Source organism: Nerophis ophidion, linkage group LG23, assembly GCF_033978795.1.
Source record: "Nerophis ophidion isolate RoL-2023_Sa linkage group LG23, RoL_Noph_v1.0, whole genome shotgun sequence".
NCBI classification, from domain to species: domain Eukaryota; kingdom Metazoa; phylum Chordata; class Actinopteri; order Syngnathiformes; family Syngnathidae; genus Nerophis; species Nerophis ophidion.
The window spans coordinates 5602330-5624772 of NC_084633.1; the positions used below are offsets into that span (position 1 = coordinate 5602330).

The 22443-nt window shown below is 40.0% G+C and overlaps 1 protein-coding gene across 2 annotated transcripts in view; it reads left to right on the forward strand.

The window, feature by feature from the left end:
- The first annotated feature begins 387 nt into the window (after positions 1 to 387).
- nacc1a (nucleus accumbens associated 1, BEN and BTB (POZ) domain containing a) overlaps positions 388 to 22443 on the forward strand; it is a 42209-nt gene continuing 20153 nt past the window's right edge. Inside the window, exons 1-2 of one of the 2 annotated variants that reach the window (XM_061885476.1) lie at positions 388 to 818; positions 20549 to 20702. In XM_061885476.1, the coding sequence (XP_061741460.1) occupies positions 20577 to 20702 (126 nt within the window). In that variant the 5' untranslated portion in view covers positions 388 to 818; positions 20549 to 20576. The remainder of the gene's footprint in view (positions 819 to 20548; positions 20703 to 22443) is intronic. The other variant, XM_061885474.1, reaches the window with a different exon arrangement.

The window sequence follows — 22443 nt, forward strand, 5'->3', positions numbered from 1 at the left end:
TTTGGCCATCCAGTTCATACCGCTTGTACCTTTCGGAGTTGCGGGGGGGTGCTGGGGACTATCTCAGCTGCATTCGGGTGGAAGGCGGCGTACACCATGGACAAGTCGCCACCTCATGAAAATATTGATTTTTAAATTCAAAGTTTAAATGATGACTTTAAATCTCATTATTTATGACTTACCATTGGGATATTTTTTTGTTTTTTGAGGCGGAAACGGGCTTCTTTAGTATCCACTTCTAAGAGGGGGCAGAAGCCATCCTCCGCCGGGGTCGTCTCAGGATCCCGCGGCGGCGGCAGCGGTGACTGCTGCGGAGGAAGAGGAGGAGTAGGGGGAAAGGAGGGAGGGCCAGTCTGCGCCTCTACACCGTGATGATGAGGACGATGAAGAATCCGGCTGATACGGGACATTTAAAGTTTGCAAGAAAGTAGGGGATGATACCACATTGGATTCACTCCACCCCCGTCGGTCCAAGCTCACAGCAAATGTGCTATAGCCACAAAATATTCCCCCCAAAACCGCAGAGTTGCTCAGGTGTGCGTGAATTTTAGCGCCGCTCGTGAATAATCGCGCCTTGTTGTGAGCCTCCCCCCCCCGCGCCCTGCCGCACTGGTTCCGTCTGGCTCGCAGTCAGCTGCTGCGTGTCCCGGGATGACCTGTTGATGTCCGTTACAATGGAGACTGGCAGGGGGAGCGATTTCCCCCATCACCAAAATATTTAAATAAGCCACATCTCGGTGCTTTTTTTCTTTTTCTATCTCGGATTAAAAAAAAAAAAATCGACGGCCGCAGCCCGAGCTACCTCGCCCGCGTAGACTGTAAGTACACCGCCTTTGTTGTCTTTTTTTTTTTAGGGCAGTCTGAAGTGTGAGCCGTCGTGGGAATGCGTGATATTGAGGGAGTGGATGGTCCAAAAATATTTAGTTAGCTTTAGCCGTTAGCCACCTTTTTACAAGGCCCGTTGCGGATTGGGGAGGAAGGTAAACGGGGGGGCTATGTTTCACCAGTGGCGTCGGCTTGGATTAACACCGACAAAATGTGGTGTGTTTTTTTTTATTTTTATTTGAGCGACATTGGTAATACCGGAAAGCAGGGGGCTCACCGGGGTCTCGCTGCCAGCCTGCGCCGCCTCCCTCCACGTCGCCCCCGGTGCCCAGTGGAGGACAGCCCGGCTGGTACACTGGCACCATGTACGGTCCTCGTGTGCTCCCATTTACCCGGCGTCCCTTTCGGTTCTCACGTCCACCATTGCATATTATTGTATTGACTTTTGAATGCACGTCAGAACCAGGAAATGTACCGATGCAGAAAGTCAGCATTGTGTGTGCCAACTGCAGCAATGACTCCACACTTCACTTCAGACATGCTAACACCCAAGACTGTCTGAATAAGCATGCATTTTGTGGACGGAACGTCTTTTGAGTGTGCTGACCCACTTTCCCAGCATGCCTGGTTTAGGATTACAGTAATTTTTTAGTTGCATGGCATTCCTCAGTCTGTAGGTTTTAAAGGCCTACTGAAATGAGATGTTCTTATTTAAACGGGGATAGCAGGTCGATTCTATGTGTCATACTTGATCATTTTGCCTTATTTTTGCTGAAAGGATTTACCGTATTTCCTTGAATAGCAGCCGGGGCGCTAATTAATTTAAAACCCCTGCTCACTCCTGCGCTTATTCAAGGCATGCGGTAGAAGTAAGCAGGCGCAAATAATTTTAAAACCTCTTCTCACCCCTGCGGTAACAATGGCATACAGTAAAAAATTGAGTGTGCTTAAAAAAAAAAAAAAAATTCTGCGGACGCGGCCCGGTGGTTGGGGACCAGTGCTCTACAACATGTCATCGCGAACGCCTTTACACATCTGCGTGCCAGCCGGACGCATGCATTTCACTGCTTCTCATACGAGATTGCAATGCATACATAGTCAACAGCCATACCTTTTACACTGATGGTTGTGATATAAACAACTTTAACACTCTTACTAATATGTGCCACACTCTGTGAACCCACACCAAACACATTTCTGGAGAACATCGGCTCTGTAACACGATATAAACGCAACATAAGAATTACCCACAATGCCATCCATCCATGACTCTTGGCTATATTATACACACGCCCCCAACTCCGCCCACCTCAACCGATGCACGGAGAGGGGAAGGGGGACATTTGGTGCTAGCGGGGTGTATAATATAGCCAAGAGTCATGGATGCATGACATTGTGGGTAATTCTTATGTTGAGTTTATAATGTATTACAGAGCCAATGTTCTCTCGAAATGTGTTTGGTGTGGGTTCACAGAGTGTGGCAAATATTAGTAAGAGTGTTAAAGTTGTTTTATATCACAACCATCAGTGTGATCTGTATGGTTGTGGAACAAGACCCCTGGTTTACGTAATTCTTATGTTGCGTTTATAATGTATTACAGAGCCAATGTTCTACCGAAATGTGTTTGGTGTGGGTTCACAGAGTGTGGCACATATTAGTAAGAGTGTTAAAGTTGTTTTATATCACAACCATCAGTGTGATCTGTATGGTTGTGGAACAAGACCCCTGGTTTACACATAGTAAAAGCAAAGAAAAACTTCTGCCATTTTCATAATGACGATAAGTGAAGCATTACTTGTGACGTCACGAATTTGACCCGGCGGTAAAAGTAAGCACGCGCTAATACATTTGGAGAGCGAGTTTGACACGGCAGTAATTCAAGGCAGGCGCATATTACATGACCGGCGACTATTCAAGGAAATACGGTTGAGAACATTGACGGTAAAGTTTGCAACTTTTGGTCGCTATTAAAAAGCCTTGCCTTTACCGGAAGTAGCAGACGATGTGCGTGTGACGTCACGGGTTGTAGGGCTCCTCACATCCTCACATTGTTTACAATCATAGCCAGAAGCAGCTAGAGCTATAGACCGAGAAAGCGACAATTTCCCCATTCATTTGAGCGAGGATGAAAGATTCGTGGATGAGGAAATTTAGAGTGAAAGACTAGAAAAAAAAAGTAAAAGAAAAAAGAGGCGATTGCAGTGGAAACGGTTCAGATGTTTTTAGACACATTTACTCGGAGTATTCTGGAAAATCCCTTATCTGCCTATTGTGTTGCTAGTGTTTTAGTGAGTTAAATAGTACCTGAAAGTCGGAGGGGTGTGGCCACGGGTGTGTTGACGCCAGAGTCTCTGAGGGAAGTCATGAAGCAGCAGCAGGACAGAAGCTCACTGAATTTTTACCACAATTTTCTCACCGAAAACTACCGGTTGACATGTAGTCGGGATCCAAGTTCGCTTGACCGCTCTGAGCCATAGTAAAGCTTCACCTCAAGGAATTTTAAACAAGGAAACAGTGTGTTTGTGTGGCTAAAGGCTAAAAGCTTCACACCTCCATCTTTCTACTTTGACTTCTCCATTATTAATTGAACAAATTGCAAAAGATTCAGCAACACAGATGTGCAGAATACTGTGTAATTATGCGATTAAAGCAGACTACTTATAGCTTGGATCGGGCTGGAAAATAATGTCCGCTACAACCCGAGATGTCAAACGCACGCGTCATCATACGAGTCATCATACCGCGACGTTTTCAACACGACACTTAGCAGGAAATTTTAAACTGCAATTTAGTAAACTAAAAAGGCCGTATTGGCATGTGTTGCAATGTTAAGATTTCATCATTGATATATAAACTATCAGACTGCATGGTCGGTAGTAGTGGGTTTCATTAGGCCTTTAATGCAAGGAAGGACCTGAGATGATCCCTCTCTCCTGTCCAAGACTCCTCCTTCGTGCAGAAAGACGCATGCAGTCACATCTCTTTCACTGTCAGAGCCAGCAAAGTGTGCAAACACCCCCCATTATCCCCAACCCGCCTACCCGGTCCTCTCGAGCCCTGTGTTTGTGTGTCTTCATGTGCAAGCGTGTGTGCTCACTGCGGCTCGCCAATCCGTAAACAAGCTGTATTGTCTGTGTGCAAGTCAGTGTGCCTTTTGTGGGTTTGTTTGAGTTTGTGTGTGCGCATCTGTGTTTTAGTATGAGGGAGAGGGAGCTGGAGGGAGACAAAGAGAGCATTTCTCTTTACCCTGGAGCTTGGCGAAGTCCCAAATGAAAGGCTTTGGATATGATGGGCCTGCTCTCACCAGCACTTGGTGGTCGGTCCCGTCAAAGCTAGCAGGATGCAGCATGACCGCTAGTCATTTCTGACAAGTGTGTTTACTGTGCACGTGGGGTATCATTGTCATAGATGCTTGTATGACTTGATGCATTTGATTAATCGCAAAAAATAATTGTGATAATTATGTGCTGTGTATGGGTTGCCTAAACATTTTCCACTGAGGGCCGCATACTGACAAATCAAAAGATACTAGGGTTGTATGTAGGGTTGGGCGATATATGCAATATATCGCGGGTTTGTCTCTGTGCGGTATAGAAAATGACTACCGTATTTCCTTGAATTGCCGCCGAGGCGCTAATTAATTTAAAACCTCTTCTCACTCCTGCGCTTACCAAAGGCATGCGGTAAAAGTAAGCATGCGCTAATTATTTTAAAACCTCTTCTCACTCCGGCACTTACCAAAGGCATTCAGTAAAAATTTGAGTGTGATGTAAGGATACCATCATGAAAATCACATTTAAATAAAAACAAAACATTATTATGGTTATTATTTTCAGCACCAGAGGCTTGGAATAACCTACAATTGAATATTCAACTTAAAACCCTTGTTACATTAAATGAGTTTAAAGCTTCTGTGAAATAATTGCAGTCTACCTTGTCTGGATGCACATGTGTCATATGAGCAAATTTAATGTTGTAAATGTGATGTTTTATGTGTTGTTTACTGTTTTTAATGTAACCTTGCTGCTGCCCTCTTGGCCAGGTCTCCCTTGGAAAAGAGATCTTTGATCTCAATGGGATTTTACCTGGTTAAATAAAGGCTAAACAAAAAAATAAATGAAAAATGGTCTTACCTTTAGCTATAAACGAAATCCATGCCAGCTCCTTCTGATCAAAAGCATCGATAACTAGTTTATAGAAGTATTCCTTATCTATCTTCAGTTTTAAAAGTCTCTCTGTCTCGATGGAGATCTTCCTTTATTACCTCCTGCCATGATTGAAAGTCCAGTTTAGAAAACTGCTATCAGACCGCTATTATCAGTTAGCTCGGGTGCGGGCGATGACAGAATTATCCTCGGACAACTTCCCCTCCCGTTCTGCTCCGTGGGTGATCTCTTTATCCCACCGCTGCCAACATGAATGTTATTGTATAAATAATACACTGGGTATTTAGGACTGGAACATGCTTTATTTCAGCCCGGTTGTTTACATAGCCAGCAAAGGTCAGTCGTGCACCCGCCGCGTCATATCCGCCCCAGCACAATCCCGTCACACATTTCACTTCTTCTGCAACCAAATAGTCGCAAGAAGGATCACTAGCGCCCTCCACCACCAGGAGGCGGGAGTCATTTAATGACTCATATTTAACACACGCAGCTACGGTATTGATATTGTGACGGTCTCAAGCCGTCGTCTTGCGGGTTCCCAGGACCACCAAGGAAGGACATGGCTTGAGCAGTTTGACTTTGTTTATTTTTCAATAAAACCTCAGTCCAGGTCGCTCTTCCGCTCCTCATCTCCGCTCGCTCGCCGCCATCTTGGGCAGGGCTACAACTAGTATGCCCTGCCTGTCTGTCAGACCGTCGGCTACACAGGTATATTAATAAAACATAGCTGCATACTGTTCTTTTTAGCATACCAGTATTCAATATCTTGGACCTTAAATCCTACTGAATAGCTATTAATCTTCTTCCCTTTATGCGATTCAAAATTATTGAAATCAGCCTCCTCCATTTTGAAAATGATGACAGGGGAAGTCTCACTCGTGACGTCACGAATTTGACCCGGCGGTAATACTAAGCATGTGCTAGTTATTTTGCAAAGCGAGTTTGACCCGGCAGTAATTCAAAGAAGGGGTATACTATATGCCCGGCGGCAATTCAAGGAAATACGGTATATCGTGATATTCGAGTATACGTTCTCACGCAGTTGCTTTTAGCTGCGGGCATCACACTACAGGCTCTTCCCACTCCGTCTTGTGTTTCCTTCTCACATAAAGTAAGCGTACCTTCTTACACATGTCACATACTGTCACGTCTTAAGTCACAAATGTATACGCCCTCGCAGAGCAGAGAGGTAGCATGGATAATGTTAGCTGTGATGCTTGCAGGGCCGTGCGAGTGGTAATACGAGAGAGAGAAGGTGCGAATCTGGTAACAAATGAAGGAAGAATTAATTCCCAAGAAAAACAGCACGGTCCATCGTCTGGCGGTGGTTCGGCTTTCAAGCGAGAAGATGTCGAAAAAGACAACTTTAATTTGTCAAGCGTTGCTACCAAAAGTTGCATTACTGCTAATATGTAGCCTCATTTGAAAAGTCACCTGCTAATAACTGTTTAATAAATACAGTTTTGGTCAATTGACTTAGTTGTGATTTCCTTCTCTGCATTAAAGTTTAAAATGTGCCTATATTAATGCATTATGAACAAGAATGTTTTAATGTAGACACATAGACTCATCATACTGCTGTGATTATTTGTATCAAATGTTCATTCAAGGCTAAGGCAAAATATCGAGATATATATCGTGTATCGCGATATGGCCTAAAAATAGAGATATTAAAAAAAAGGCCATATCGCCCAGCCCTAGTTGTGCAGTATACTGGTATTGGCATAGTACTGTGATGCTAATAAATTATATTTGGTACTATACTGCCTGTAAAAAATACCGGTCCCTCAAACACCCGTCATCTTCATGTCGTGTCATTGCTTGTTTACAAGCAGAGGAGCATGTTTGACAGCGCACAATCACGGAGTACTAACAAACAGACACGTTGTGAAGAAAGAAAAGGGAGAATGGACGCATTTGATGCATGTTGGCTTAATAAGTAACGACAAAGGTGAAGTTATAACACTGAAACGCCCACTGGAAGAGGTGCTTAAGAACATGGCTAGCTAGCTAGCGGCTAAACTCCAGCCGCAGTCTGCAGTGTCTTAACTACTTCTAAATCACTAATCCTCGCCTCCATGGCGACCAATAAAGTAAGTTTCTTACAAGTATCATCCCTGCAGGACGAGGAATAGCTAAACATGCTTCACTACACACTGTAGCTCACAATGTAAACAAACGCCATTGGTGGATCTACACCTGACATCCACTGTAATGATAGCACGAACAGGAGCGTATCTTGTCGATACTACTATGATTTTTTTAGCATCACAAAATCTTTTTTAGTTTTGAAAACATTTATATTTTGTTTATAAACTCAGGAAATACGTCCCTGGACACATGAGGACTTTTGAAATGACCAATGTATGATCCTGTAACGACTTGGTATCGGATTGATACCTACATTTTTGGTGTCATCCAAAACTAAGGTAAAGCATCCAAACAACAGAAGAATAAGTGAATATTACATTTTAACGTAAGTGTAGATAGAACATGTTAAAAGAGAAAGTAGGCAGATACTAACAGTAAATGAACAAGTAGATTAATAATTCATTTTCTACTGCTGGTCCTTAATAATTTTGAAGAAATAATATAATGGAAAATGACACAATGTGTTACTGCATATGTCAGCAGACTAATAAGGAGCCTTTGTTTGCTTACTTACTACTAAAATACAGGTTGTCTTGTAAAAACCCCGTTTCCATATGAGTTGGGAAATTGTGTTAGATGTAAAAATAAATGGAATAAAATGATTTGCAAATCTTTTTCAACCCATATTCAGTTGAATGCACTACAAAGACAAGATTTCTGATGTTCCAACTCATAAACTTTTTTTTTTGTTGCAAATAATAATTAACTTAAAATTTCATGGCTGCAACACGTGCCAAAGTAGTTGGGAAAGGGCATGTTCACCACTGTGTTACATCACCTATTCTTTTAACAACACTCAAACGTTCGGGAACTGAGGAAACTAATTGTTGAAGCTTTGAAAATGGAATTCTTTCCCATTCTTGTTTTATGTAGAGCTTCAGTCGTTCAACTGTCGTATTTTACGCTTCATAATGCACCACACATTTTCGATGGGAGACAGGTCTGGACTGCAGACGGGCCAGGAAAATACCTGCACTCTTTTTTTATGAGGCCACAATGTTGTAACACGTGTTAAATGTGGCTTGGCATTCCATCCATCCATTTTCTACTGCTTATTCCCTTTTGGGGTCGTTGGGGCTGTGGAGTCCTTTGCCATAGGCAGGGCGGACCCTAGGGGCGATTGTCTTGCTGAAATAAGCAGGGGCGTCCATGAAAAAGACGGCGCTTAGATGGTAGCATATGTTCCAATATCTGTATGTACCTTTCAGCATTAAAGTTGCCTTCACAGATGTGTAAGTTACCCATGCCTTGGGCACTAATGCACCCCCATACCATCACAGATGCTGGCTTTTGAACTTTGCATCGATAACAGTCTGGATGGTTCGCTTCCTCTTTGGTCCGGATGACACGATGTCGAATATTTCCAAAAACAATTTGAAATGTGGACTCGTCAGACCACAGAACACTTTTCGACTTTGCATCAGTCCATCTTAGATGATATCAGGCCCAGAGATGCCGGCGACGTTTCTGGATGTTGTTGATAAATGGCTTTTGCTTTGCATAGTAGAGCTTTAACTTGCACTTACAGATGTAGCGACAAACTGAATTTAGAGACAGTGGTTTTCTGTATTGTTCCTAAGCCCATGTGGTGATATCCTTTAGAGATTGATGTCGGTTTTTGATACAGTGCTGTCTGAGGTCACGGTCATTCAATGTTGGTTTCCGGCCATGCCGCTTATGCGGAGTGATTTTTCCAGATTCTCCGAACCTTTTGATGATATTATGGACCGTAGATGTTGAAATCCCTTACATTTCTTGCAATTGCACTTTGAGAAACGTTGTTCTTAAACTGTTTGACTATTTGCTCACGCAGTTGTGGACTAAGGAGTGTACCTCGCCCCATCCTTTCTTGTGAAAGACTGAGCATTTTTTGGAAAGCTGTTTTTATACCCAATCATGGCACCCACCTGTTCCCAATAAGCCTGCACACCTGTGGGATGTTCCAAATAAGTGTTTGATGAGCATTCCTCAACTTTATCAGTATTTATTGCCACCTTTCCCAACTTCTTTGTCACGTGTTGCTGGCATCAAATTCTAAAGTTAATGATTATTTGCACAAAAAAAAAAGTTTATCAGTTTGAACATCAAATATATTGTCTTTGTAGCATATTCAACTGAATATGGGTTGAAAATGATTTGCAAATCATTGTATTCTGTTTGTATTTACATCCAACACAATTTCCCAACTCATATGGAAACGGGGTTTGTATTTTCACCATTTTATTTCAGAACAAACTTGCAATAAGAAACATATGTTTAATGTACCCTAAGATATTTTGTTAAATTTAGCCAATAATGCAATTTTTTACTGTCCCCTTTATTTAGAAAAGTATTAAAGTACCGAAAAACATTTTGGTACCGGAACAACACTGAAGGATAAAGGTGCCATTTTCACCTTCAAAAGCAGTGCAATATATATATATATATATATATATATATATATAAATAAATCCAGGGTGTACCCCGCCTTCCGCCCGATTGTAGCTGAGATAGGCACCAGCTCCCCCCGTGACCCCAAATGGAATAAGCGGTAAAAAAATGGATGGATATATATATATATATATATGTATGTGTGTATATATATATATATATAATATATATATATTTTTTTTTTCTAAAGAACTAGAAAATGCAATTTCGGTAGAAATTTTGCGTGATTGCTGGTGAGCCGAAGCCAAACTGAAATGCTGACAGTTACCACGCTGGCCAGAAAGCGTTAAGTAATGAAAAATAAGACTCATAGGTAGTTAAATTAGCTATGAAATAAAAATGAATGTTGCTAACAGAATCAAGCTAACATGCTAACAATTAGCATTAGTCCGTCCATCCATTTTGTATCGCTTGTCCCTCTTGGGGCTAGAGCCTATCCCAGCTGCATTCAGGTAGAAGGCAGCGTACACCCTGGACAAGTCACCACCTCATCGTAGGGCCAACACAAATAGACAGACAAAAGTCACAGTCACATTGAAATACTAAAATATACAACACTCCGGGCTATATGTGTTAAATTTGCTAAAAAACAAAAAGCCAGGTTGCTAATGTTAGCATTATAAAATGCTAACTGTAACATGTGTCAAGTCCCCAAATATATTAATCTGAGGTACATCTCTGGACAACATTTTTTTTAAATGCTTAGCTTGCATCAAGTACCCAAATATGACTCAAGTGTATACCTACAAAATTAGCTAAAAAGAAAAGCTCCAAGCTAGTATTAGAATGCTAATTATTGTGCGGCGATTAGCTAAGGGAAACAAATGGCCCACAGGATGCACTTTGGACACCTTAAATATAAACACAGATTAATTGCACAATTTATTTTGACTGTACATGCTCTTTTATCTTAACTGTGGTTCGTTACCTTAAAGGCGGTATGGGTTGTTATATGGTCAGTGATCAGGTTAATGCATACAACGGTGCAACGATGAGTGCAGACACTCCAACTAGTGTGTCCGCTGGCAAATTTGACTTCAAAATACACCCTGCATGGACCTTAATTAAAACCATTACCAAGTTTTGAGCAAATATATGTAGTGCATTGAAGTAGCCTAAACATTTTTAATAAGGTACCTGAATGACATTCTGAAAGTAAAATTGCATTTATGTCCAAACATAAAAGGTATTTTTTCAAGTTAATCTAAATTAAGCAATCGAGTAATAGCCTACAACAGGGGTCGGGAACCTTTTTGGCTAGGAGAGCCATACAAGCCAAATATTTGAAAAGGTATTTCCGTGAGAGCCTAATAATATTTTTTTTAAGACTGAATACAACTAAATGCGTGCATTTTTAAGTAAGACCAACATTTTTAGAGTATAATAAGTCTGTTATTCTTTTTAATAACATTGTTATTCTGAAGCTATCCATCCATCCATCCATCTATTTTCTGCCGCTTATTCCCTTTGGGGTCGCGAGGGGCACTGGTGCCTACCTCAGCTACAATCGGGAGGAAGGCGGTGTACACCCTGGACAAGTTGCCACCTCATTGCAGGGCCAACACAGATAGACAGACAACATTCACACTCACATTCACACACTAGGGCCAATTTAGTGTTGCCCATCAACCTATCCCCAGGCGCATGTCTTTGTAAGTGGGAGGAAGCCAGAGTACCCGGAGGAAACCCACGCATTCACGGAGAGGACATGCAAACTCCACACAGAAATATCCCGAGCCCGGGATTGAACCCAAGACTACTCAGGACCTTCGTATTGTGAGGCAGACGCACTAACCCCTCTTCCACCGTGAAGCCCTGAAGCTAACTAGCAATAAATAAAATACTTCTTACCATTAATGCGACTTCTTGTACAGGTGCTGTAGAAAGTGGATGGATGGATTAAAATGCATGAGAATGTTTTATATTTTGAACGTTATTTTTGACACTGATTACCAGCGGAATTATTCATTACTTACCGTGTTAAGCAATGTCAGCTAAGATTTATCTGAGAGCCAGGTGCAGTCATCTAAAGAGCCACATCTGGCTCTAGAGCCATAGGTTCCCTACCCCTGGTCTAGGATTAATCATGATTATTCCAAATTCAAAAGTGTGATTAATTAGATTTCTTAAAATTATTCAACCGACAGCGCTATTTTGAACAGAGTAATCAGTTGATTAAATCCCATATAAGTGTATTGCAGTGAAACATTTGTTCACTTTCGCTAAAAGGGTGCAGTGCAAGGCTGGTGTTTGCTTTTGGATGTTTGGTGTACAGTGAATAGAATCATGCTATGCGCTGTTTGCAGAGGCCACACACACGCAGAGAATAACAGCACATGACCCAGTTATCTAAGGACACTGGATTTTATGGCTCATAGAAGACATAAAACAAGCTTTCATTGCGCTTTTCATGGCAATAACAGCTCCTGTGAGGCTGACGTGACGTATAGGATTAATGGAATGTAGATTAGCAACAAAATCTTAAAACAAATATCATTGTTTATGGCCTGCACAAATAGTTTTAGGTGCCTAAGGGCAACTGCTTGGTGCTAAGTTTGTTGTCCAGGACTAGTCCTGGCAGTTTTATTAAAATAGTTTGGCTCGGTTTGGATGTTTTTAAGTAGCTATAACTGCCATTGCCTAAATTCCTAAGCATTATTCTAACTAAAGAATCAGCAGAAATGAAGGTGCTGTTTTCTAGGCCTGTACTGGATGCAGCAGTGTCACCTGTATAAGAGCGGGTTAACACAAGGTAATAACCAGATAGCACTCACAGAGAGGAACTCATTGTTCGCCATGGCAGCCCGGTTTCCCAATAATCCCCATAATCCTGTTGACAGAGATTGAACACTAGAAAGTATATATTTGGTTTAATTGATTGCTTTGTACCTCAACAGGGTTCAGGGAGACGATAACTATCCATCCATCCATCCATCCATTTTCTACCGCTTATTCCCTTTTCGGTCGCGGGGGGCGCTGGTGCCTATCTCAGCTAAATATGTAAACAAACTTGGAACTCAAAACTGGGCCGCATGGAAGTTCCCCCTCATGATAAAGCCCAAAGACACCTCCAAAATTTTTCTTGCTATCTTTTTCCTTTTTTTTGGCAATTTTGCCCATCATCCAAAATCCCTATGTGAGACAAAAACACACATCGTTCTCTTTTATGTGCATTTTAAAAAGTGAAAACCTGCTAGTACGAGGCAGCTAACAATGTAGGTATATGGCATTCATTTACACTGCCTATAAAGTGCTGTAAAAATAAACATCAACAAATGGTAACAATACTCCATTTACCTGCATATTAACCAAGCTATTGCGACATTGTTATTGTAATAGCTAACTAACACAGAGGAACTACTTTTCTGGCCTTATGTCATATCGCCTTGCTCATACTGCTCCTCCGGCCAGCTAGTTGCTACTAGCTAGCTTGATCTGCTAATAGCGTTGGTTGTGACCCACCATAAGATGAACAAGAAGGAGCTTGAGCTGCTGTATTGCCTTTGAGTTAGTAAAGTTAATGCTAGCTTACAAATCATGCATATCCCCTGTATAGTAGAAGGTTGTGGCCCCAAGCAGAAAAAGTTGGTCAACACTGAAAATCAACTAGCTACCAACTTGATACTAACAGGCATACGTCCATCACAGCATCGCAAAAAGCATTTTTTTAAAATCTAAGGGATGTGAAGTGAAGTGAATCATATTTATATAGCGCTTTTCTCTAGTGACTCAAAGCGCTTTACATAGTGAAACCCAATATCTAAGTTATATTTAAACCAGTGTGGGTGGCACTGGGAGCAGGTGGGTAAAGTGTCTTGCCCAAGGACACAACGAAGGTGACTAGCATGGCGGAAGCAGGAATTGAACCTGCAACCCTCAAGTTGCTGGCACGGCCGCTCTACCAACCGAGCTATGCCGGATGAGAATGTTCTTGAATTTACCAGCACAAGGAGAGCACCAGTGCTGAAAGATACAAACATCCGTTTAGTCTGTTTACCAGTAAGAGCGCACGTTGTAAGTCACTTTTTTATGTTCTTATTTGAAACGTTTAGCAATGGTGCTACATGATAACGCTGCAAGGCTCTTACGGTATGCCACTGGTTAGGGACAAAAACGTATATCTTGATATATTTTTACTTAAACCCAATATACGGTATACATCTCGATATATTTTCCGGTGAAAGTACACATATAAAGATATTCCTTTTTGTGCGAGATTCACTAAAATTTAACTGAATGACAACTGTGCTGTAAACAGTCAGTGGCACTTAAATTAACCCCGTTAGTCAAGATGGGTACTAACAGCACAGAAATGAAACTGTTTAAGTAGCACAGAATTACATAACATAAATTGAATAGAAAAATATTATTTTTCCGTAAAAAAAATAACATAGCTGTGCAAATAATACAAAATATATCAAACTCAGTTAAAAATTTAATTTGCAGGCAGGCACTTTTTAATTCCCAGTTGACAATGTAATGGACTGTCACACATGTACAGTTCTGGTCACCGCCAAGTAAGTGTTACTTAATTGTGCGGCTATGATCTTCCTCACTTCGGCATACATTTTTGCGAAATATGCCCGGCTTGGAAACTCGAGAACAGTTTTGATTTTGGCTTACATGGTAAACAACTCAAATGAAGGTTTTATCCAGACACATACATTCGTCCAAATGTGGCCAAGTAGACGCATAGTGGGTTTTAGTTTTTTTAATAATATATAAATCCACCGCTTGAATATTCCCTCTTCTCCAACTCCCTCATCGTGATCTGGGATGTCTGTTGTGATTTGCCTTCCTGGTTCCACTACCCGCCATATGTTGCCTCTGATTTGCCTATCCTTAATGTTTTGCTTTAATCATAATCGATCATGACTCATCATAGTAAACAACCAACCCGTTATGGATGTTCTTATACGTGCAAGCACATCTTGGAAGGAGGAAGGGCAGGGGTTTAGTAGCCTAAGGTGTTTTGAGAGGGAGTGGGAAGCAGGAGAGAACAAGGGACACAACAAATAAGCGGTGTTTGTTCATTTTAACGTCAAATAAATTAAATCGATATTACGATATTTTCTTAATTAATATCTTGTTTAAAAATATATCGATACATCTTACAAATTCGATATATCGCCCAGCCCTACCACTGGCGGTAGCAAAAACAAACAAACCCTAACGTTGCTATGTTTGCAGTCTGTGAAATCAATGCATCCAGGAAAGAAGTTACAGTAATGTTCCAAATTATAAAATAATGTAAATATTACATTTAATCATGAATGTGCCTGTTACTGCAATCAATACATACTTACAGCATGTATACAGTGGGGCAAAAAAGTATTTAGTCAGCCACCGATTGTGCAAGTTCTCCCACTTAAAATGATGACAGAGGTCTGTAATTTTCATCATACTTCAACTGTGAGAGACAGAATGTGAAAAATCCAGGAATTCACATTGTAGAAATTTTAAATAATTTATTTGTAAATTATGGTGGAAAATAAGTATTTGGTCAACCTTTCAAAGCTCTCATTGATGGAAGGAGGTTTTGGCTCAAAATCTCACAATACATGGCCCCATTCATTCTTTCCTTAACACGGCTCAATCGTCCTGTCCCCTTAGCAGAATAACAGCCCCAAAGTATGATGTTTCCACCCCCATGCTTCACAGTAGGTATGGTGTTCTTGGGGTGCAACTCAGTATTCTTCTTCCTCCAAACACGACGAGTTGAGTTTTTGCCCCACTATATAAAATGGTGTTGCAGGTTTTGAGATGTTCTCAATGTCATTTATAGGCGAAGTGGATTGTATTCCTATTGCCTGCATTCTTAGCTGCCTCTTACAAGAAGTTTTTCACTATTTAGAATGCAGCGAAAAGGGAAATACTGTACATGAGTGTCCTTGTTCACCATAGGGATTGTGGATGTTGGGCTAAATTAAAAGTGCAATTCCCCTTTAAGGCAGTGTTTGATAACAATGATGCTCACACCAAATAGTAACATTGTGGACACAATTTGGACACATTCACTGTAAGTTGTACTTGTATTGCAAGCCACCTTGACAATTAGAGCTGTGCGTTTTTACTTATTTTCAGAGGACACAAAGGCCCAATCCCAATGTTAACCCCTCACTCACTACCACTACACCCTCAAAATGAAGCCACAAGGGGTAGTAGAGCTTTATAATTTTCCCTAGGGAATTTGGACACCACTTGCTACGTCACTGCATAGTTTGCGTTCAGGCACGTAAGCAACTACGTAGTTACATTTGCACATACGGTACCGGTACCAAAATGTATATCAATATGTATTCCAATACTTTTCGATAATTTTCAAAATAAAAGGGGACCTCAAAAAATGTCAAGGGTTCATTTGAACAGAAAATCTTATGATAAAACTTTGGATTAAACATGTGTTTTTATTGCACTCAAATAAAAATTTTAGAAGATAAGAATTCAAATTAAGAGACATTAAACACACAAGACTTTTCTAATTGCAATCAAAGAACATTTTACAATATTACATGTAACCTGCCATAATTTAGAATTAGGTTAGAATAGAATAAACACCTTAATGATTTCCATTCATCTTTTTTTTCTACCGCTCGTCCCTCTTGGGATCATGGGAGGCTGGAGCCTATCATATGGTTGCCAATTTTGTTCTGTGCTGACAAATACAAACATTAGTAAATACTCAAAACAATACTAAAGCTTAGGGTTGGGCGATATGGACCAAAACTGATATCCTGCTATTATTAGGCCAACTGGCGATATACTGTATATAATGGTATTTAAAGGCCTACTGAAATGAGATTTTGTTATTTAAACGGGGATAGCATATCCATTCTATGTGTCATACTTGATCATTTCGCGATATTGCCATATTTTTGCTGAAAGGATTTAGTAGAGAACATCCACGATAAAGTTCGCAACTTTTGGTCGCTAATAAAAAAGCCTTGCCTTTACCGAAAGTAGCAGACGATGACGTCACCGGTGTGAGGGCTCCTCACATCCTCACATTGTTTATATTGGGAGCCTCCAACAGCAAGAGCTATTTGGACCGAGAAAACGACAATCTCCCCATTAATTTGAGCGAGGATGACAGATTAGTGGCTGAGGATATTGATAGCGAAGGACTAGAAAAAAATAAAATAAAGTTAAAAAAAAGGCGATTGCATTGGGAGCGATTCTGATGTTTTTAGAGACATTTACTAGGATAATTCTGGGAAATTTCTTATCTTTCTATTGTGTTGCTAGTGTTTTAGTGAGTTAAATGGTACCTGATAGTCGGAGGGGTGTGTCCACGGGTGTGTTGACGCGAGTGTCTGAGGTAAGTCATGGGAGCTGCATGGACGGCGCAAGCTCCGCAGATCTCCTGTAAGAGGCGACTTTTTACCACAATTTTCTCACCGAAACCTGCCGGTTGACAAGTGGTCGGGATCCATGTTCGCTTGACCGCTCTGATCCATAGTAAAGCTTCACCTTCGGGAATTTTAAACAAGACAACACCGTGTGTTTGTGTCGCTAAAGGCTAAAAGCTTCACAGTTTCATCTTTCTACTTTGACTTCTCCATTATTAATTGAACAAATTACAAAAGATTCAGCAACACAGATGTCCAGAATACTGTGTAAAGAGACGATTTAGCCACAAGTGATGCTGCGCTAATATGTCCCCTCTAACTCGAGACGTCACGCGCACGTGTCATCATACGAGTCATCATTCCGCGACGTTTTCAACAAGAAACTCCGCGGCAAATTTAAAATTGTAATTTAATAAACTAAACCGGCAGTATTGGCATGTGTTGCAATGTTAATATTTCATCATTGATATATAAACTATCAGACTGCGTGGTCGGTAGTAGTGGGTTTCAGTAGGCCTTTAACGCAAAACATGCAAAAGGTTTACTTTAAACTCAACACCACTTAACCAGCTTTACCCATTGTTACTCTAACAATCTATAAGATTAATATAGGTTGCCTCTCTCTCTTACCCTCCATCTTTCGGTATTCCTTTTTATTTTATTTCTCTAGTTATCATTATGTATACGTACTTTTCCATTTGAACAACTGTATTTTTGAAAATAGAGGTAAACTATTGGTATTGTTCATGATTAATAGTGCTTTTTCTATTGGTATTTGTATTGCTCCAGTTGTAGGGTAAAAATGCTCAATAATTTCTATATTGTTTATCTCACTAACTGCTTCTTTGCTATCACTTTTACCATCATATTTGTACATATTGTATGTGCTGGTGTTGTTCTGTTGTTGTTGTTGTTGTTGTTGTTGTTATTGGTGTTTGCTGTTGTTGTTTTTGTCTCTCTGTCTAATCCCCCTCTTATCCCCACAATTTCCCCCTCCGTCTTCCTTTTATTCTCTTTCTATCCCCTCCTGCTCCGACCTGGCTGCACTGAATAATAATATAAATACATTTAATAAATTCAAATTCAAATAAGGCAACAAGAAAAGTATCCTACACTTCTCTTTTGTAAAGTAAATCTGAACAGCCGATATGGGCATCTAAATCAACTATATGATTTGCCTGAGAAGCTGGACAGGACAAAAAAAACAGGTATTAACTATAATACCGGTATAATGCCCAGCCATACCATGGCTAAAAGCACAGAGATTAGACATGTAGCTGGTAAAACACACATTCTTCAAGATAAAACAATTGAAATAGTGGGAATTTGTCACAAAATTCAGTCAATTCACTTGCATTACATTATGCTGCGTGTGCTGGTTTTGACTGCGCTAATAATTGGTAAGGGGGTGTATATTGTAGCGTTCCGTAAGAGTTAGTACTGCAAGGGGTTCTGGGTATTAGTTCTGTTGTGTTTATGTTGTGTTACGGTGTGAATGTTTTCCCGTTATGTGTTTGTCATTCTTGTTTGGTGTGGGTTCACAGTGTGGCGCATATTTGTAACAGTGTTAAAGTTGTTTATAATTTTCCTTTTTTAAAACCGATACCAATAATTTCCTACATTACATTTTAAAGCATTTATCAGCCGATATTATCGGACATCTCTACTTTTAAACGTCATCTTTATCGGTAGTTTTGAAGTCCAAATAGCTCCATACAGCGCTTCACGGACCATCTTAATTAACCAGTAGAATTACTGCGTTTTTGCCGTTTTTCTATTCCATGCTGTTTTTACTTGTATGCGCTGTGTGCGCGCGTTGGCACACTAATGCAACGTCACTGCCGTATGTGGATGGAAAAAAAAAAGAACCAATATTTTTCAAAAGCAGTAGTACCTTTTTTACTTCATTGGTATTGAGGTACTTAGTTAGTAGCGGTGTACCGTACAACCCTAGTCCCAGCATGACACAACAAACCTGGCAGCAACGAGCCGATTATTACAAATTAGAATGCAAAAAGAAAAAAATGCATATGTGATCTTTGTCTCAAATAAGGATTGTGAATGACAGGCACAATTCGGAAAAAGCAGTTTCCTTTTAAGATTACATGAACACCCAAAGATTGATAAATAAAATAAAAATAAAAATCACAAGTTGAAATTGAAGCATTTCAGACCACAACTATCATAAAAAAGGCGACGAGATCCTGGAGGTAAAACCCAACAGTGACTCCATAGCACACATGGTTGCAACTCAGCAACAAATAGGGTTCTTTGTATCATGCTATATTGCCTCACGCTTGACAGATACTTGAAAGCACAAAAAGAAACAATGTGTCCTTGATTTTTATCTTGATAAGTAATCTGTCTTATACCTTAAGAAGTAGTACCGTATTTTTCGGATGACAAGTCGCTCCGGAGTATACGTTGCACCGGCCGAAAATGCATAATAAAGAAGGAAAAAAAACATATATAAGCCGCACTGGAGTATAAGTTGCATTTTTGGGGGTAATTTATTTGATAAAATACAACACCAAGAATAGACATTTGAAAGGCAATTTAAAATAAATAAAGAATAGTGAAAAACAGGCTGACTAAGTATACGTTATATGACGCATAAATAACCAACTGAGAACGTGCCTGGTATGTTAACGCAACATATTACGGTAAGTCATTCAAATATAATATAATATAATATATATATATATATAATATATATATATATATATATATATATATATATATATATATATATATATATATATATATATATATATATATATATATATATATATAACATATCGAACATGCTATACATTTACCAAACAATCTTTCACTCCTAATTGATAAATCCGATGAAATCTTCTTCCTCGATGTCGCTTCTAAACAACTCTGCCAACTCCAAAGGTATGCGCCGCTTCCTCTTGTCGTTTTCTGCTGCATATTTCACTACGTCCAGCTTGTAACCTGCACTACATGATTTCCTTTTCGGGGCCATTTTTGTTCAGCCCTTCTCAGTTTTTATAAGTTACCGCCAACGATGAAATTATCCATTTCAATAGCTATGGCAGTAGCATATAGCATATAGCAGTTAGCATATAGCAGTTAGCATTCCATGACCCACAACGCACATCTGCCATGACCCTCCCCTGCCAAATTTTTACTGGTTGACGTGTATGTGACGATTGCTGACGTGTGTGTGACGATTGCTGACATTTCCTTTGTCTCTTCCGCGAATGAGATAAATAATTTTATTGATATTTTACGGTAATGTGTTAATAATTTCACACACAAGTCGCTCCGAAGTATATGTCGCACCCCTGGCCAAACTATGAACAAAAACTGCGACTTATAGTCCGAAAAATACAGTAAGTAAATAGCATAAAGGAAAAGTAGATCAGACTTCAATCTTCAAGTTCGAGGACTTTGGGCTACCTATTCACTAAAGCCCTTTGACTGCTGAACCGACTGATCTGATCTGAGCACATCAAGGAATTTAACATCTGGACATTAAACTTAGTGGTAAAATGAAGCCTTATGCCAATGTCCTGCTTGCAATACTGGGCTGAATATATTTATTTTTTTGCATTTTTTAAATATTTTTTACCTCTTTCCTCCCCTCCCATCAGTGCCTTTGGTGGTGTGCGTTGGCGCACCATGGCCCAAACCCTCCAGATGGCGATCCCAAACTTTGGCAACAACGTTTTAGAATGTCTTAATGAACAGCGGCTGCAGGGGCTCTACTGTGACATCTCAGTGGTGGTAAAGGGGCATGCCTTTAAGGTAAGATTCTCGCCATTGTGTGGGAATGATTGTTGATTGCAGGAATTGTATCATGAAAAAAATTTACGTGAAATAGAGCGCATTTCTTGGCTTAAACAAGCAGAGGCATTGTCCTTTCAGTGTCAATTAGTTTGAGGTGTGAAAAAAAATGTTACAACACTGTTCAAGTACACTACGGCACACCTAGCGTTGGCACCATCTTTGTGTTTAAAACGACACTGATACAAAAACAGAAAATAATAACATTTAGAAAGCCTGGGCTAGCTGGCAAAGTTAGCATGACAGCATTAGTTTAGCTATGTTTACATAAGCTAAACTGATCGTACGTCTCAACAGTAAGATGTAATTCCTTTACTTTGTTTTTTGTGGCACGCTAGTTCATGTGAAAAGGTTCGGTCACAGCGGTTTTGGTTTACTTGGAACATGCATTAAATGTTGCTGTCTCACTACACGCTCTGACTGACACACAACAAGCGCGCGTTAAATGCGACAAATCAGAGCCAGCGAAATTCAAAGGTAGCGTTCTCAAACTGCAAGTACCAGCACTACGTTTCGCTCATTGAAATTAAAAGCAAGAATGTTTATGCAACATGCAAGCTATGTCCGGGAAGAAAGCGTTTATCCACGTCTGCCTCAAGCAACTCGAATCACACCTCACCTCAACACATGGAAACATGACACTTGTTGCCACTGCTAATCCAGTGCTTCTCAAATATTTTCTGTCATGCACCCCCGAGGAAAAAGAAAATATTTTGCACCCCCCACTCTCCAATCTGACTATAAATAGTATAATTTGTCTATAAAATTGTTATAACTATACCTCAGCATAACATCGTAAGCTTGTTAAGACTAAAGGAAACCACGCACCACTTTTTTTTTTCGTCCACCTTTGTGGTTGCAGTGAATTTAAGTGCTACACATGCTTCCATCATATTCTGGAATGGTAAACAAAAGCATGCATCTAGAAGTCACACGCACCCCCCTAGCATCGCACCATTCTTCCCCAGGGTGGCACGCCCCACTATTTGAGAAGGACCGCACTGACCCAACTCCATGCCCAAATGCAGCCATTTTTTATAATCAATTTTGTTGTGACATTTTGGAAATTGGACTAATCACGATTAATCACAGGTGATTGCTCACTTGCATAATTGAAATTATCTTAAGACATGTTGCCAAGAATTTCATCCAGGAACGTTTTCAATGTTTTAAATTCAGGAACGTTTTCAATGTTTTACCTGATTGCATGTCATTTATTTTCCCCAAACTTCTTAACAGTTATATCTAAAGTTCTTTTAGTATACTTAAACTAAGTTTACATTTTTGAATACCGTATTGGGTTTTGTACTTTCAATATTTAATGTATTTACTGAACTTTTTTGGTACATTTTTATTTCTATGCACACATTATGGCACATTGCAATGGACTGAATTTGGATGAATATCAAATGTTCCAAAATACTGCGTATATAGTGTTTTCGTTTTTAAATCCATCCATTTTCTACCGCTTGTCCCGTTCAGGGTCAGTTAATATAGTTAAAGATGTTACTCAAAGCAGTGGCATATAAAATAACTAAATGAAAAATAACGTCGGATTGACTTTGCTGAGTTATTACTCTTACAATGAGGTAACTGAGTTACTAACTTCACTACTTTTTGGGAGAAGTTATTTGTAACTGTAATTAATTACATTTTGAGGGTAAAAAGACCAAAACTGGTAATCACATTTACCCGATCTGAC